The 17,743-nt window shown below is 35.7% G+C and overlaps 3 protein-coding genes across 3 annotated transcripts; all 3 read left to right on the forward strand.

Moving 5' to 3' along the window:
* The first annotated feature begins 297 nt into the window (after window positions 1-297).
* Window positions 298-3,611, forward strand: LOC101259593 (spindle pole body component 110-like). The gene has a single exon (XM_004231206.5). It carries the CDS (start codon window positions 1,434-1,436, stop codon window positions 3,363-3,365), a length of 1,932 nt encoding a protein of 643 aa, XP_004231254.1. The 5' UTR covers window positions 298-1,433; the 3' UTR covers window positions 3,366-3,611.
* On the forward strand, window positions 3,389-8,982 carry LOC101259893 (uncharacterized). The gene is made up of 6 exons (XM_004231207.5): window positions 3,389-4,085; window positions 4,678-4,853; window positions 4,947-5,736; window positions 5,842-6,330; window positions 7,663-7,838; window positions 7,936-8,982. The coding sequence occupies exons 1-6, from the start codon at window positions 3,389-3,391 to the stop codon at window positions 8,278-8,280; spliced, it is 2,673 nt and encodes an 890-aa protein (XP_004231255.1). The 3' UTR covers window positions 8,281-8,982.
* Window positions 8,983-11,067: 2,085 nt separating this feature from the next.
* On the forward strand, window positions 11,068-16,141 carry LOC101260185 (uncharacterized). Its single transcript, XM_010314008.4, has 2 exons — window positions 11,068-11,274; window positions 12,399-16,141. Exon 2 carries the CDS (start codon window positions 12,471-12,473, stop codon window positions 15,729-15,731), a length of 3,261 nt encoding a protein of 1,086 aa, XP_010312310.1. The 5' UTR covers window positions 11,068-11,274; window positions 12,399-12,470; the 3' UTR covers window positions 15,732-16,141.
* Window positions 16,142-17,743: the final 1,602 nt, after the last annotated feature.

Below are 17,743 nucleotides of genomic sequence, written 5' to 3' on the forward strand. Positions count from 1 at the left end.
TAAAATATCGAATTGATGTGATCTAATTTACCTTTGTAAGGGAGTATTAAATAAAATGTTAAGAAACTAAAAAGTTATTTCTTTGATATAAGTTTTAATGATATTTATTTTCATTACATTAACAACTTTTTATTTTTCTAATTTCTAAAGTAATTAATAATCATATTGATATTAGATATTATAGTCGTATAAATAAAGATAGTTAAAATTTTATAGAAATCATCACTTTAATTTTTTTGTTGTTATGTTTTTGAGAGATATTGTTAGATTATGTAGAAATCATCACATTGATTTATTTATTTTTTTGTTGTTTTTTATATTCTTTATGTTTATTATTTGCATATTTTAGTTTGACTCAAAAAAATAAGATGCAAATTATTAAATTATGATTAACCTATGGAGTGGATGTTAGCAAAAACTCGAAAGATTAATTATGCATTAAATTTATATATTATTTTTTGATATAAAAAATCAAGGTTTAACGATTATATTACAAACACATCTTTATTTATATGATACTTAATAAAATTACTCATAACTTATCATTTTTAATAATCGCGCGAAACGCGTATAAGTTCAATAGTTATTTATAATTGTCAACTAAATTTTGACAATTCATTGCTATATATATCCGTTTCTAGTTCGAGGAACAATAACTTTTTTTTTCTTTGAAAAAACTCTTTATAATTTGTAAAATAAAGTAAAATATTTGTATAAATATTTGACGCATGATAAAAAAGTTTCATTTATCGTCAAAAAATTATTTAGAGTGGACTATATTAATAAAGCTCTTAAATTTATTTTAAATACTTAAATTATAATTTATTTAATTTAATAATTGAGTACGTGATAAATTGTTCTTATAAATACTCTTTGCTTTATTATGAAAACAGTTGTTGCAATTATCACAAATATTAATTGCATAAATAAGTTGATCAAATAAAATCATTTTAAAAGAAATTATACACATTTATTTTATAATTATAACTAGAATATGTATAAAGTTTTACCGTTTATTAAGATTATAATTAATGTGTATAACTAATGTTTTTCCAAAAAAAAAAGAAGCAAATTTAAGTTTTTCTATATATTGACACTATAATAAGGGAAAATAAAAAAGAAAAGAAAAGAAAAGAAATTAGTGGGACCCACCGTCAGTCGTCTTCTAAAATCATGCAAAGAGGCCGGAAAACCGTATTACTCTGTTCTTGATTTTCCGGTTCCGTTTTGTTTTACTACTTCACTAAACTAACTAACCCTACTTCTTTTTCCCCTTAAACCCTAGTTTTCCTGCTTATAATCTCTCTGTTTTCACCATTATCTTGTTATTAACTGTGGGTTTTTTTCTTTCTTATTGAACTAACGGTTAAATATCCGGTGTTTCTTTTGTTGGGTTGTTCGTTTTTTTTTTGTATTTATGTTGGTGAAGAAATATGGGTGTACTGGAAAAGATATCGGAAGCATTGTATGACAATGAGGAGAAGACAGTTGAGTTGAGGCAAAAGATACTGCAGTTGATTTTAGAATGGGGTTGTTTTGATAAGGACTTAAAATTGCCGAACAACTGTTTGAAGGGATGTTTCACTGAGATGGAGGGTAAGGAGATTAAGGATACTAGGGAGTCGTTAGAGAGGAAAGAGGAGGAGTTGGAGTTGAAGTGGAAGAGATTGAGTGCGGCGAGAAGAGGGTTTGCTGAGACTGTGAAGTTAAGGGAGGAGAAGTTGAATGATCAGGAGAAGATGGTCGAGAGATTATGGGAGGAGGTTGAGTTTGAGAGGAAACAAATTGGGGATGTGGAGGAGAAGTTAATGGGGATTCATGCGAAAGAGAAGGAGTTGAACAAGATTCAGATTTGGATTCGCCATGAAACACAAGCTCTTGAGTTGAAAGATCAAGAATTGGCTGAAAAGATGGAGGAGTTTCAAAAGTTGCAGAGCATGAAGAAGGAATATGATGTTAATGTAATGGGGTTGGAATCTGTAAAGAATGAACTAAGGGTGATCAAGAATAACTTGGATAATGTGAGAAAAGAACTAAAGGAGAATGAAAGTAACTTGGAATCTGTGAAGAAGGATGTTATTTTCGAGGAAAGTAAGTTGGATAATGCAAAGAAAGAACTAAGGGTGACTGAAAATAACTTGGAATCTTTGAAGAAGGATGTCACCTTCCAGGAAGGTAAGTTGGATAGTACGACGATAGAATTAAGAGCAAAGGAAAGTAAATTGGAGGTTTCGAAGAAAGAAATTAAAGAAAAGGAAAATAACTTGGAATTTGTGAACAAGGCACTTGTTGTTAAGGGGAACAGGTTGGATGGTGTGAAGAAAGTATTAAGAGTGAAGGAAGGTAACTTAGAGTATTTGGAGAAGGAACTTAGAGAAAAGGATAAGAAAATGGATTATGTGAAAAAAGAACTAAAGGAGAATGAAAATAACTTGGAATCTGTGAAGAAGGATCTCACTGTTAAGGAAAGTAAGTTGGATAGTGTGAAGAAAGAAATTGGAGTAGAGGAAAGTAAATTGGAGATACTGAAGAAAGAAGTTAGAGGGAAGGAAAATAACTTGGAAGCGGTGAATAAGGCACTTGCTGTTAAGGAAAACAGGTTGGATGGTGTGAAGAAAGTATTAAAAGTGAAGGAAGGTAACTTAGATTGTGTGGAGAAGGAGCTTAGAGAAAATAAAAAAACAATGAATTCTATGAACAATGAACTTGCTGTTGTAGAAAATATGTTGGATGGTATGAAGAAAGAACTGACGTTGAAGGAAAGTAACTTAGATGTTGTGCTGAAGGAACTTAGAGAACAGGGAAGAAAGATGGACTATGTGAACAAGGAACTACGGGAGAAGGAAACTGACTTGGATTCAATGAAGAAGGAAATTGCTGTTTTGGGAAACACGTTGGATAGTATGAAGAAAGAACTGACGTTGAAGGAAAGTAACTTAGATGTTGTGAAGAAGGAACTTCAAGAAAAGGTAAAAAACTTGAATATTGTCGAAACAGAGCTGAGGGAGAAGATGTACGAATTGGAGTCGGTGAAAAACGATTTCAAAGCTGAAGCAGAGAACTTGCATGCTCTTAGAAAGCAAGTTGAATCTAATGAGGAGATCTTGTCCTCAATGAAGGAGGAGATTGAACACAAGGAGAAATTTCTGGGTGCAATGAAGAAGAAACTTGAACTCCAGGAGGAACACTTGAAGTCATTCAGTGAGAGTCTCCATTTAAGGGAGAGAGAGCTTGATTGTACTCAAGAAGCATATAAGCTGCGTGTTGAAGAGCTTAATTCAAAGGAGAAGGAGCTGGATTCAGCAGAGGAATTTACGAAAAAAGCTATGAGGGGTTTCAATCTGAAAAGAGACAATTCCTCGTAGAGCAAGGACTTTTTGAGCAACGCATGAAAGATGTTATACTTAGAGAGGAGAGAATTAAGGATAGATTAGAGGAGCTTGAATCAAGAGACAAACATTTTGAGGATCGGTGTAGAGAGCTCAGAGAGAAGGAGAAGCAGTTGAATGGTATTCCTAATGCGCACTTAAAGACAGAAGCTACTGAAGATGTAACAGTGGACACGGTCTATACTACTGTAGGTAATTCTACTGTTACAAGATTTACTGCGATAATGGATGGGAAGAGCTTACAGATATTCTTAATTGAGCATGAGAAGGAGCTGGCTTTGATGTCTGATGACATTTTTGAGGCTCTGCAGATGTCTCCTGACCCTGCAAAATTGGTGCTTGATGCAATGGAAGGTTTCTGTCCTCCCCATTTGAGAAAGAGAGAAACAGAGTTTGAGGGTAGTGTTGCCCGAAGGAGCTGCATTCTTCTGTTAGAGCAGTTAATTAGGGTTTCACCAGAGATTCAAGGTTCTGTGAGGGAAATAGCAAGATGCATTGCAAGTGATTGGAAGGTCAAAATAGAGGCTACCGAAGGAAACCAAGATGAGATCTTGGTTTTCTTGTATCTTTTGGCTGCGTACAGTTTGGTTTCTTTCTTTGATGCTGATGAACTTATGATCCTGCTGGAGAGTGTTGCTAAGCATGACAAATTTGCAGAATTGTGTTGTGCTCTTGATATGAAGCAGAATTTACCTTGTAAGTATATTAGTATTTTTTTTTTTGTGGATAAACTAAAGGTAGACGATACTATTAACAAGCATCCATCTCCCACTGCAAAAACACATCATAAATAATTACTGCTGTAGTTTGCTAATATTGTTCCAGGCTCCAACACAGTACGATGCTGAATTTACTTTAGTGCTCCTGTGACATTACTCAGCATGCTTTGGTAAATTCCTTCCTTGTTCATTGCCCAGGAATTTACCAAAGCATGCTGGACCTTGATTGGACCAATTCGACTGTCTATTGGGAGATCATGTTGCAACAGTAAGAAATTTCAGATTATTTAACATAACAGTCCATTTAGCTGGAGCTATTCAATTCTCAAATCAATAGTTTGTTTTCTCACAAGTTAGAAGTGAGATGTCTTTCTGGACAGTTGAAAGTTTGACTCGTAACTGAGGTTTTATCCTTAAATATTTTAAGTTCTTTGGCCTCTGGTGTACTAGAATCTTGTTATATGTCAACATGGTTGTCTTATTAGAGATTGTAGTTGAGAAAATCACTACCCTAGCTTTCTTTGGGAAGATGGTGACAAACTAAAGCAACCTACTCATTATGTTTTCAGGTTTTATCCAGAATCTTCTAACCAAGCAGCAACACCTTGAAGCTATTAGACATGCTTATGCTTTTGAACTAGTGGACCATTTCCCGCCCACAGCCATTCTGAAAGATTACTTGGAATGTGTTGAACGTAATTATGTGAATGTCTTGGAGAAAGCGACCTCCTCCGCTGAAGAAAAGGTACCATGCCACTTATGTTGCCAATATATTAATCTACTCCTTTAAGATCAAAGACTCATTTAAAAAAAAATCTATTTAATTTTTTGTCAATAGATTGAGGCCATTGAACAAAGGGTTGCTTCTGTTAGAGCTGTTATCAGATGCATTCTGGTTTACAAACTTCAGTCTCAATATCCGGTAGAACAACTTGAAGAGCAGATAGAATTTCTTACAAGGCAGAAGGAAGATCAAGCTGCATTATCCATCATTTGTGAGGCTAAAAGGCCAGAGCAAGCTAATGTGAACCAGATGGGATCAACTAATCCATCTATTCGCACAGGCACCAAGGCCCTTAACTCTGTATCAGTCTCTGCTAAAGCCTGCGCTTGCACTTTTGATCATTCCAATACTATGGCAATTATTATTATGAACATGAGTGGAAATAATTTGCAGAATTTTTTGAACAAGCATTCTAAGGAGCACAAGTTGTTGCGCAGTGAAGTCTTTAGTGCTCTTCAAATGTCACTGGACTCAGATATGCTTGTGTTGGAAGCACTGGAAGGGTTTTATCCTCCCAACCATCGGAGAGAAGAGATTGGATTTCATCGTAATATTATCAGGCAGAGTTGCATCCTTTTATTAGAACAATTGATGGAACTTTCACGGGAGATTATACCAGAGGCTAAATTAAAAGCAAGCAAGCTTGCATTTGCCTGGAAAGCAAAGATGATGACTGAAATGGAAAACCATTTGACAATCTTGGGTTTTCTGCTTCTTGTAGGTTGCTATAGATTGTCATCTGCCTTCGAGAAAGAGGAACTTGAGAGTTTGTATCACAAGGTAGCACATCATGTGAATACATCTAAAATTTGTCACGTCCTCGGTATTTCAGATAATACTTCAAGTAAGTAATTAGATATAAGAATTTTTTATATGGTATTGTCAAATTTTCTCCTAGATTTTTGTGTTATTGTTGCCTTTTCAAAAACTGATGATTTTCCTTCCGTAGAAAAATCCAAGAGACATCAGGCTCAAGGCTGTACAGATGAATCTATTTGCGACAACATGGATATAAATGGCAAAAGACACGATGTACTCTGCCATTGTGCTTCAAGTTCATATTGTACATCAGATCCTGCTTTGCTTGTATTGGATGCTTTCCTGAGCTGTCATCCCACAAAAATAGTGAGGTGTGAAAACTTCCCATCAGTTATGAGGGCTTTCTCTGATCTGTTGGACCAGCTGAGAGGAGTTTCTCCAGAAATTGATCTTCATGTTAAAAAGGAAGCTTTTGTGTTTGCATCTGACTGGTATTCTTTTTTGATGGGGTCCCAAGTAAAACCTACCGAGATCGTGGCATTTTTGCAGCTTTTAGCTATTTATAAAATAACAGATTCTTTCCATCCAGATAGACTTTTAGGTCTCCTGGAGAAAGTTCAGCCAACTGAAAGGGTTGTTGCTTTGGTCAAAATCCTTGGGCTGACAGATGAGATCCAATGTGTGTTTCCTCTCTCTTCTATTATTTGTTTCACTTTGAAATGTGCCCGTGTACACACAAAATCACCTCCCAATATGAATGACATGCTGCACTGCCTCTTGTCATATGCAGTCACAAATTTCTGCTCTTCACATCTCTGATTATGAAATTTTGGTTCCAATTGCCTTTATAATTGGTTAGAGCCTGCTAATATCCTTTCCAGAGATAGAATTTGTAGGATACATCTTGTTTTATGATGACTTTTTTCTGTTGAAGTTGTGGTTTAACTTTGTCCAAGGAACGTGGAATTTCTCCTGGGTGGCTTATATCTTGGCTATCTACGGTCTATGTTATTTGCCGAATTAACCCCATCTATGTGGGCATCCTCACATTGTCAGCTTATAAAGGAGCGGCATGTCAATTTTTACAGTAAAACTACACAACTAATTGACTTATCATGAATCAGTAGTCATAGAAGGATGAACAGCACTAGAAATGATCACATTTTACAAAAAGTGGAAGTAGTAAACGTTGGATAAATAAGAGAAGCTCGCTTGAGATGATTTAGTCTTGTCCTGATGTAGGCCTTGAACTGTATCCGTGCAGGTGTGTTTGAAAGGAGAAGTTATCTAGAAATGTATACAATCTCTTCTGTTCCATCTAGACTTGGGGAGAACAGAGTATAATGAAAGAAAAGATCCATTTAAGCAATACCAATTAGGTGGGATTTTTTTGGATAACCTCCTTAGTCAGGAATTGGGATAAGGCTTAGTTTTTTCATTACACTTACTTCAGGTTCAATATTAGAAGATTATATTGTGTTAGGATTTGTATGTCAGTAGAAGAGATAGAGAACTTGTAGTGTTAAATAACTTCAGTTATTAAATATTAGTTGGAGACGGGCTTAAATAGAATGACATGGATAGTGAGGAGTTGTGGGGTCTCAGTTCTCAGAATAAAGTTGGTGATAATCTTGCAGCTGATAAACCTTTGTTTACGTTTATTTTTTTCCAGATCTTTTGATGCCAATGTAGCTAGAAACTGCATTCAGTTCAGTTGCTATCAGGGTGTGCGTTGGTGTTTAAAAAAAATCAGCATTCACTAAAAATTTTGTTCCTTCTAACGTACAATTTCTACATGTTTTCTTATATTCCCTATATTGTAACAAAAATTTCAATTGTCTTCTACTGATATTTTCAATTTGTCCATTTTACTGGTAACTTCAGTCTATAGGCAAAATTTTTACAGTACTCTCCCTTCATTTCTCTGAGATAACCAAAGACGGAACCACCTTTGGATTTATCTGACCGATCTTTTCTTTCCCCCCTTTTTTTTTTCTTTTTTGAGTTGCAGACTTGGTCCAAAATCTTAGAGACAAAAACCAGTGGCTGGTGGCATTTAATTATGTCTATGCATTTGAGCTTGTTAACTTGGTTTCACCAGTGTTGCTCCTGAAGGATTATGTCAGTTACTCAAAACAGATCGCCAAGCGAATTCTTCATGCTGGAAATAGTTCTTATGAAGCCCAAGTATGTAGTCTTTTCTTCCCTTTAAGCAAATAGCATCATGAATTGATCACTTCTTCTGAAGTACAAAATCAAGTTTAATTTGTGTTTTGTTTCGCAGATTAAGGCTATAAACTGTGAAATATATGCACTAAGAAATGCAGTTAGACATATTGTGGATCGTGGTCTTCAATCGGAATATTCACCTTTCTGTCTTGAACGACAGATCGAAAGACTTCAATATCAGATATCAAACTTGAGGCGATCAGACTCAAATTGGGACTTAACTGGTATGTCCCAACAACATGAACCAAATAACGGAATTTACGAATCTGGTACATTTGCTCAAGTGCGAAAAGAGTTCACAAGGAAACGTTCTGCCCCAGCCGGCGAAACTTATGCTATCTACAGGGCTCAACAAACACAGTATTTTAAGCGCCATAGTCATTTATCCATGAGGAGATAAGCTGTATCAAGTGTTATATTAACAATCTTTCACAGCTATGTTCTGTACAAGCATTTTGGAGGAACATTTGAAGGGCTAATAAGAGTTTAATGATAACACGTCTTTTAGGGAGAAAGAGGGGAAGGCATAGTTGTCTGGGGATAACATTTTGAGGCTCACTTTTCCAAATATTTGTATGATTTCTTGAGGTAAACAATTCAATGAATCCGAAGGCTATCAGAACCTGACTACCATGATTTTGAAGGCGAGGTGATTGTGGTGGTATATGTGTAAGATCCTCCCGGGTGAAGACATGGATCATCTTCTTCTACATTTAGGGTAGTCTCTTATGGTTGAAAATTCTATGATCTTTTGGCGTATATACAGGTATTGTGGAAGGAATGTCGTTCAACTGGGACTACGGAAGATGGAGGTGAAGATGCAAGGCACATAGAGGTGTTCCACTAACACTCATGTAGGTTGTTTTTGGGGAGAAAACATGAAAGTTTTTGAAGGGATTCTGCACTGTTAATAGTCTTTGGTGCACCCATGATTGTATAGACTATTGGGTGTTGACTTGTATAAAATCATATCTTCTTTTTAGGTTTTCCATATAATACAAAACCATATCTTTTTTTTACGTTTTCGTATATGTCTTGTATAATATAGGTGTTTATCTTACTGCACCAGTTCATTCAATAAAAGAATATTCTCAGCCTTCAATGCTTGTGTTGTGTGGAAATAAATCAATCTATTGTACACTTTTGCTACTAAACTTTCAGTGTTGGATGTATGATTTGTCCAATTATACCATATCGTAGAAAATGATAAATAGATGCAAAGCCACAATAGCATATATAGGAATTGCCAAATTATCAATCAAGAACTTAATTATTTGATAAAAGGTGCCAAGAATTCACTTAGGAGGTGTTTTGGTTCATTTTTCTTGGCAAATCCAATGTGTTCATTCAGATCACAATATTTCTTAGATTTGAATCTTAATTATTAGTAAGTGATATTTACTTTCGATTCAAAACTTTACATATATATATATATTATAAAATTATTTTAAAAATATTAAGAGACTAGGGGTCAAATCTAATTAAAGATAAAAAGATTTAATGGAAAATAGTAGGTACACGATAAAATAATCATCTCTGGAGCCATATAGACAACAAAATCTTAGATGTGCCTAATGTTAATTTGAACGTATGCTAACATGTAAACAAGAGAAAATTCCGTATTATTTCGTTTAATTAAAATTTAGAAGGACTTAATTTGCCAAGTGACAAAATAAAATAGGTTTACTCTCTTATTCCTGAATCAAAATGCATTTTTGTTGTTATTACTTTTATGTGATAAAATAGAATCGTGTGACTTTAAAAATAAAAATCTATAATTTTGATCATTTGTAAAATTTATCGAGAAAAAGATAGAAATTTTATGTTTTCAAACGTGTAAAAAATCTGAAAGGCTTTTTAATTAATCAAATTTCCTCCTCAATGTGTAGTGTAGAAACAACTCTCTTGCTTTTAAGACAGAGTGATGTGTCTAATTTCTAAAACAAACCATGTAGACCATTCAAAATACTAGTATATCAAAATAGGGGCTAAAGTGCTAAAATGTAAACTCTTCTATGTTTGTATGTTCATTCTTTTATTTTTGTCTTATATTAAATATTCCTTGTACTTTTGAGAAGGGTTCACAAACTTGTTATGAATTCCCAAAAAATAACAAATGAATTGTTTCAATACTTTATATTGCCCTTTGGCAAAGGAGTTTTAATGAAATTGTTAACCTTCCAAAATATTTCTCAAGACTTCCCCAAATGTTTTAATCAAATATGTACTTAGTTATTCCTTGTCAAAGTTGGTCATGGTCTACATTTGATCACCCATCGTCCACTAAAAATGCACATGTTTGATCTATTTTATAGTAACACAAAATTTAAGAAAGTAAAAAAATATATTTAAATTTTATGATTTTAAATTAAAGATATGTCAATGACAACTACATATCCAGTGATATTTCACACTTGGGGTCTGGAGAAGGTAGTGAATAGAGATCTTATCACTATCTCGTGAAGGTCAAACTATGTCCAAAAACCCCTCGACTTAGTGCAACAATCTTTTTTGGTTCTTCAAGCTCCGACTAAATTTGGAATGTACACTCTAGGGCCCCATTCATTGATGATACTGCCAACAAAATTTTCTTCTTATCCAGGGCTCGCACCCTAGTCCTCTAGTTAATGGGTGGAGTCATTCCATCATTACAATACAAACCATATTGATAAGTGCAACAAATGCAAGTATAAAGAAGAAAATATAGCAACTAACAAGAAAAATAATGCGACGCCTACAATAACAACAAAATAATGCAATTAATCGTAACACAGTAAACAACTAACGATGATTGATAAAAAATAAGAACTACAATAATACGACTAGTACAACGACAAACACTAATAGGCCGAAACCCTCGAAAATCAATACAACCCTTCACTGCCTACGAACCTTATACCCTAGTAAGCGTCCTCCACACCCTTCAATCCACGTGGTCAGATCAAAATATGTGAAATGTACCAAAATGCCATTTAATCTTTTGGTCTAAAACATGTTTCGTGAAAAGTAAAAACAAAAGAGTTGCTAACAATGGAAAAAGTCGGTCTTCATGAAACGGGCTTAAAAAGAAAAGTAGGTCAAACAAATTAAATCTCGGATTCAAATAGGTCCTTTTAAAGCCCAAAATTTCTTAATGGGCCAAATTGAAAACCCAAAAACTTATGGGCCCCCAATCAAATTTCAATTCAAACAACCCTTTCACAATTGTATCAATGGTAAGGAATAAGAAGAGCCCTTGTTTGTTCTTATTGGGAGAATGAAATTTCAGAAGTAGTCAGAGACTTTCTCTTCCCCAATTTCTTGAAATATTCACTCTCTTTCTCTCTCCATATTTGTGTGTCAACTGAGGTCTTTCTCTCAGACCCTTTTCATATCAGGCGTGTTACTCTAATGGGTATGCATATTCTCTCATGTTGTTTTTGTTAGATAAGATATAGTCTGTGTGTATGTTGTTCTCCTTTTCGTTTTTTTTTTTTTTTTTTCTGATTTGGGGTTTTGGATCACATATGTGTTAGTTGTTTGAAGCATTTGGACTGTCAGTGTTGACCTTTTAAAAATATTTTTCTCAATTTGTGGTTTTTACGAATTGCAATTCGCGTAATTGATTTTTTAGGGTTTTGAATATTTGTTGATCTGTTTTCTGGTGTTTGAATTATGGGGTTTCTCTCAAGTTTTTGGTACTTAGGTGGTGATAATTGCTTCTCTTTGTTAATTTTGGTTATATTTGAACTACTTGGGTTTCGCTTTATGTGAGATAACCTGTATTCTTCTTACTCCGTCACATTTTAACAAACTTGTAGTGGAGTAGTTTCCTAGACTTAGACTTAACATGTTCAGAATCATAAGACTGGTTATGCTCAGTAGTCAGGATTTACAATATAAAGATAGAAATAGACCTACCTCCATACTTAAGGGACCATTTGTGTTTAAAAAAATCCCTTTTTTAATATATTGTTTTACTTATCGTTTTGGTAGATTTGGTTTAAAGAGCTATTCTTTGGTGCAGATTTTGATATATTCATATAAGCCCCCCGTCCCCGCCCATCTTTTTTTTTAAAAATGAAATGGTAACAATTGTTTAAAAAAAAAGTGCAAAGGTAGTGCTGGGATTCTGTTCAAGCGAGTAAAAAAGCCAAAGTACATCCCCCTTCTAATAGGTATTTCTTGTTATTCTTAAAGTGAAATAGCATGACGATTGATATAAGCTTCTCATTTTATGTGGGTTTGATTTGCCCCTTCCGCAAAACCTAGCTGCTCCAAAAGTACATACAGTATAACTGAAGGTAACTGGTAAAGTTTCTTCTTCAGAGCTGTTGCTACACAACATATTAATAATCAAAATGCATTTTTCTGTATCTGCCTTGAGGATTGCATTGTTTCATTTTTTCTACCTTTTAGTACTCTTGCTTTGTTTTGTGAATGTAATGTCACTGTGTTGATACACTGCTTTTATTTCTGTTTGAATGCACACTTTTTGTGATATTGATATAATTTTCCTTCTCTTGTATGTGGTTATAGGATTGGGATGAAGAAGGCAAGTTAGAAACTTTTGTTTAACCTGGTTGGTTGATTTATTAAGTGGAATCTGTGATGGACTGCAACAAGGATGAGGCCATGAGGGCCAAAGAGGTTGCGGAGAAGAAAATGTTGAATAATGACTTTGAAGGGGCTAAAAAGGTTGCAGTGAAAGCAGAACAACTTTACCCTCAACTAGAGAACATATCCCAGTTACTTGCTGTCTGTAATGTTCACTGTTCAGCTCAAAACAACAGAGTAGGATCAGAAAGGGACTGGTACGGTATTCTTCAAATTGATAGGTTGTCTGATGAAGCAACCGTCAAGAAACAATATCGGAGACTTGCACTCATGCTTCATCCTGACAAGAATAAGTTACCTGGAGCAGAGGCAGCTTTCAAGCTAATTGTGGAAGCAAATATGGTTCTCTCTGACCAAGTCAAAAGGTCTTTATACGATAGTAAGTACAGAGTTATGTCCGGAGCTGGAATTGCAAAGCCACCGCCTCATATGGTTAATCAAAATTCATTCGTCAGGAAAACCAACATGCAAAATGGTTTCAATGTTCAGTTCAGTAATCTAAATCACCATAAATATACACAACCAACTTCATCTGCAATGCAGGAAACTTTCTGGACGCAATGTCCATCTTGCAAAATTAGGTACCAGTATTACAGTACTTATGTGAACAGTACTCTACGCTGCCAGAAATGCTCGAAGTCTTTCACTGCATATAATTTAGGTTTTCAAGGTGCCCCATGTGGACCCAAATGGAGTAAACCTGGAGGTCAGGATGTGCCTCTTAAATCTAATCTCAACCAGTCATCAGAGCAGAAAGAGCTTCCTAACCAAGGAGCTTCAAAAATGACTTCAGGCATTGCTGGGTTTCCACCCACCCAAACGGGATACCGACCAGGTTGTAGCAGCAGAACAGCAGGGTCTGAACCAGAAAAATGCAGAGGAAAGACTGCTCCAGTGTTTGAGGATGTAAGGACCAAACAAAAAGATGAAAAACATGAAAAGCTAAAGAGAGGTATGAGAGAAGGATGTTCAAGGCCAAAGGTGGACCGCAAAAGCAGGAAAAGAGGCCGGAAACAGACTGTTGAGTCGAGTGAGAGTGATGATACTTCAACCAGTGTGGAGATAGAGGATGTGGACATTGATAATGGAAACGGTCCACCTGCTGCACAAGGAAATGGAGGTGATGGCTATGGTGCTAGGAGATCTTCAAGGCGTAGGCAGCATATTTCATACAGTGAAGGTGTAAGTGATGATGAGAATGAGTTGGCAAGCCGTCTGAAGAAGGCACGGTCTAACCAGCCAGCTGAAGACAGCAAAACTCAGCCGAAAGAAGCTGTTGGTGGTGATGATCAACATCGAGCTGATTTCACTATTCCGCGCAGTAATTCTGTGGAAAGATTGAACCAAAATGGAGCAGGCCTTCCTGAAGGAGATGTGCAAAACAACAATTCCAAGTTTGAGACAGTTAAGGACCAGTATTCTAGACCGCCCTCAGGTGGCGCAAAAAAAGTTGAACTTATTGTGGATTCTGATTCAGAATCAGATACAGTTCCTGATAGTAATATTCCAGAGGTGTATGATTATCCTGATCCTGAATTTAGTGATTTTGACAAGCTTAAAGAACAAAGTTGCTTTGCACCTGATCAGGTCTGGGCTTGCTATGATACAGCTGATGGCATGCCAAGATTCTATGCCCTCATTAGGAAGGTACACAGTCCTGAATTTAAGGTGATGTTCTGTTGGCTTGAGGCTTCCCCTGAAGATCAAAAAGGCAAAACTTGGGTCAGCGCAGAGTTGCCTGTTGGCTGTGGGAAATTTAGACTTGGGACTACTGAATCCACTTCTGATCGACTTACATTTTCTCATCAAGTGCAGTGCGAAATGGTCAAGAGGGGTATGTACATTGTATATCCTAGGAAAGGGGAAACATGGGCCCTTTTCAAAGATTGGGATATTGGTTGGGGCTTTGATCCAGATAATCATAGGAAGTACAAGTATGAAATTGTGGAGATCCTGTCTGAATATGTTGTGGATGAGGGTGTCCAAGTTGGTTACTTGGATAAAGTGACCAGATTTGTTAGCCTTTTCCAGCGAACAAGGCTGACTGGAGTAGGTACATTCTATGTAAAGCCAAGTGAACTTTTCAAGTTCTCTCATCGAATTCCTTCTTTCAAAATGACTGGAACTGAACGAGATGGTGTACATGCGGGATCCTTTGAACTTGATCCTGCTTCTTTACCCCTCAACCCAGATGATATTTGGTACCCTGAAAAGGTTATGGAAGGCAGTAAGGGTGCAAATTCTCAACCTGTAGAAAATGTTTCACCTGCAGTTGCATCTGGAACAAGAGATAAGTCTAGAATGTCTGAGAATGTGACGATATCTCTGAAGTCTGTGGAGTTGAATAGCATTCATACTACTAATGGAGAATCTGCTAAGGTTCGAAGATCTCCTAGAGGAGTGAACCTATCCGAGGAAAAACAAAGTAAGATGAGCTCTCATTCTGCCAATGACGGTTCTTCCACTTGTTTTGATGATAATTGTGTTAAAAGAGACCGTCACTCAAGTCCCAGCATACCCAGTCATGACATTGATGAAGAGTTGCATTCATGCACAAAGAGATTTGATCTCAGCAACTCCTCTGGAAGCTCCAAGAATCCAATAACTTTTCCCGATGAAAAAGGTTCTGAAGAAGCTTTTTGTGATTTTAGGATGGATATATCCACGGGGAAGTTTCAAGTAGATCAAGTATGGGCTCTTTATGGTCGAAATAATATGCCAAGGACTTATGCTCAGATTAAGAAGATTGTACCTGCCCCATTCAAATTACACGTAGTCCTTCTTGAGGCGTGTGCAGGAACTAAAAATGCTCAGGTTGTTTGTGGAACATTCAAAGTCCAGAGTGAAAAGTGTCAAGTCTATGATCCTAGTTCATTCTCCCATGTGGTGAAAGCAGTATCTATTAATAGGAACAGATTTGAGATCTATCCAAGAGATGGCGATATTTGGGCACTGTACAAGAACTGGAAAAAATTAAGTTTGCATCCAGACACGTCTGCGTATGAGATAGTGGAGGTCATTGAGAATTCAAAAGACCGGATAAAAGTTTCATCCATGGTGCGTGTGAATGGTTTCAAGTCAGTCTTTAGGTCTCCAAGAATACAAAGATCAAATCCTGCTATTTTAGAAATACCGAAAGATGAGTTTGGGAGATTTTCTCATCAGATTCCTGCATTTCAGCTTACTGGGGAAAAAGGAGGGGTTTTGAGAGGCTGCTGGGAGCTTGATCCTGCTTCAGCACCGTGTTTGCAGTGAAGTGATGCACCAGTTGTAGTGCAATGGGATTCAAGAGATGTGATATGGTTCTCCTGGCTTCAGAGAATCTTGGAAATGAAATCTTCCTCTCTCCGTTGCTCCATTAACACACTGATGGCGTTTTGTTCTCATCAGTTTCTTTCTCGATGATTAGATGACCTGTAGATATGACAGATTCTCTCCAGTCTTCTGCGTTACTTCAGTCAAGGGTCTGTTCTGCTAGAACTCGGGACATGCTACAATTTAAGTATCGTTGGCATTTGGCTTGGACGCACTTTTAAATGCTGTATGTTTGCAACAACAGCTAAGTCTGGTGAATGAACTGTATCGCCAGATAACATGTTAGGTGGATATTATTAGACAGGCAACATTCTTGTTATTTAAAAGGTTTCTTGTTTTTTGTTTTCTCAGTTGATAGTTTCTGGTCTTGCATGTTTTCATTAAAGCTATTCCTTTGATATTCTTTTCGATCACTTAGTTTTGAATTGCGGATGACTTGGGTGTTTTTAGAAATATTATTATTAGGGTTTAGCTATCGATTTATAAAGAAGAATATGTCTAGTAGCCTGTTCTAACTTGTTTCAAACTGTAAGCTAAGCAGGAAAAATTGCTCTGGATAAATAAATTAAAAGAATCATTTTGCCAGAATTGCTAGATAGCAGGAATAGTTGATGACATTTGAATTTCGATTTTTGGTTTGATTGCTAGAACGAGTTAAATGGTCATTTTACAAAAATATTCAAAACTTAATGTAATTTTATTTATGAATTTATATTTTTGTATATCATAAATATGAGTCCATTTTGAAAAAGAAAATAAAGTGACTAATCAATTACCATATATTGACTGACGATTCACCTTTTCCAATTCTTCGAATAAAACCTACTTTGCTTAAAAAATTCAACTCTCTACGGCTTGAAGGTAACTTTCTTCCCTTGCAATATTCTCTACCCACTATTATAATTTTAGGATAAGTTCATTTATATTTGATTAAAGATAAAATAGCGAAATAATTTTATGTATTATCATAGTGTTAATTTACTCATATTTATCCCGAATAACTTTGTTGCATTGTGACGTAGAAACGAGGTATTATAATGAGTAGTTGTTGGGTTTTTTTGTTTTGATCGAATTCTGTGGTCTATAATTGTTGTCTTCTTTGCTAATTTCATGTTTCACAGTAAATTAAAATATCTAATAATTTCCTGGGTTTTATCTGTACCCATTTTGAAATATTCTGATTCTTGTGTGAAGTTTGAAACTTTTTTTTTGATAGGGAAGGGTTTCCTTTTGACACCTACTTGGTAGGATTATGCTGGCTGGGTATGTTGTTGTATAGTTTATGTTCATAATATTTTGACCGGGATCACTGACTATCCTACTATAGAATATGGTATAAAAGAACTTTTTTGTTTACTTTTGGATATAAATTTATTATTAGCTTTTGAATCCCCTTGGCATAAAATAAAAAACAATTCTTTTTTAAATTTTGTTCCTTATAGAGAGTATTATTATATTCAACCTTTAAATTTTAATTTATTTCATGATTGTAAAAAATGGAAGAAGATTGTTACTGTTAGAGTTTCCGATGGGAACTGAAGACAAAACAATGTTTTGTTTGTGTCAGTGGGGCTGGAAGAAAAAGGTGGATCCACCCGTCAGGTTATTGTGAAGATAGGCATAATTGTACGATGATTTTTTGCATTGATCCTTCGGATAAGATCTTGCATTTTACTGTGGAGTTTGATACATCTGACAATTTAATGATAGTTTTGCTCATGTCTATGCATCAAGCTTGAAGGAGGAGCCTAATTCTATGCTGCCATCTGAAAGAAATTGATGCTGAAGGCCAGGGAGGTGGAGAACAACAATTTCAAGATTGAGACAATCAACAAACAGCCATCAGGTGGTGCAAAAGAAGTTGAAGATATAGTTAATTATGATTCAGAAACAGATGATACAACTTGTGATATAGTAATCCTCAAGAGAATGATTGTCTGGAGCCTGAATTC

This window comes from Solanum lycopersicum, chromosome 1 (assembly GCF_036512215.1).
Source record: "Solanum lycopersicum chromosome 1, SLM_r2.1".
NCBI classification, from domain to species: domain Eukaryota; kingdom Viridiplantae; phylum Streptophyta; class Magnoliopsida; order Solanales; family Solanaceae; genus Solanum; species Solanum lycopersicum.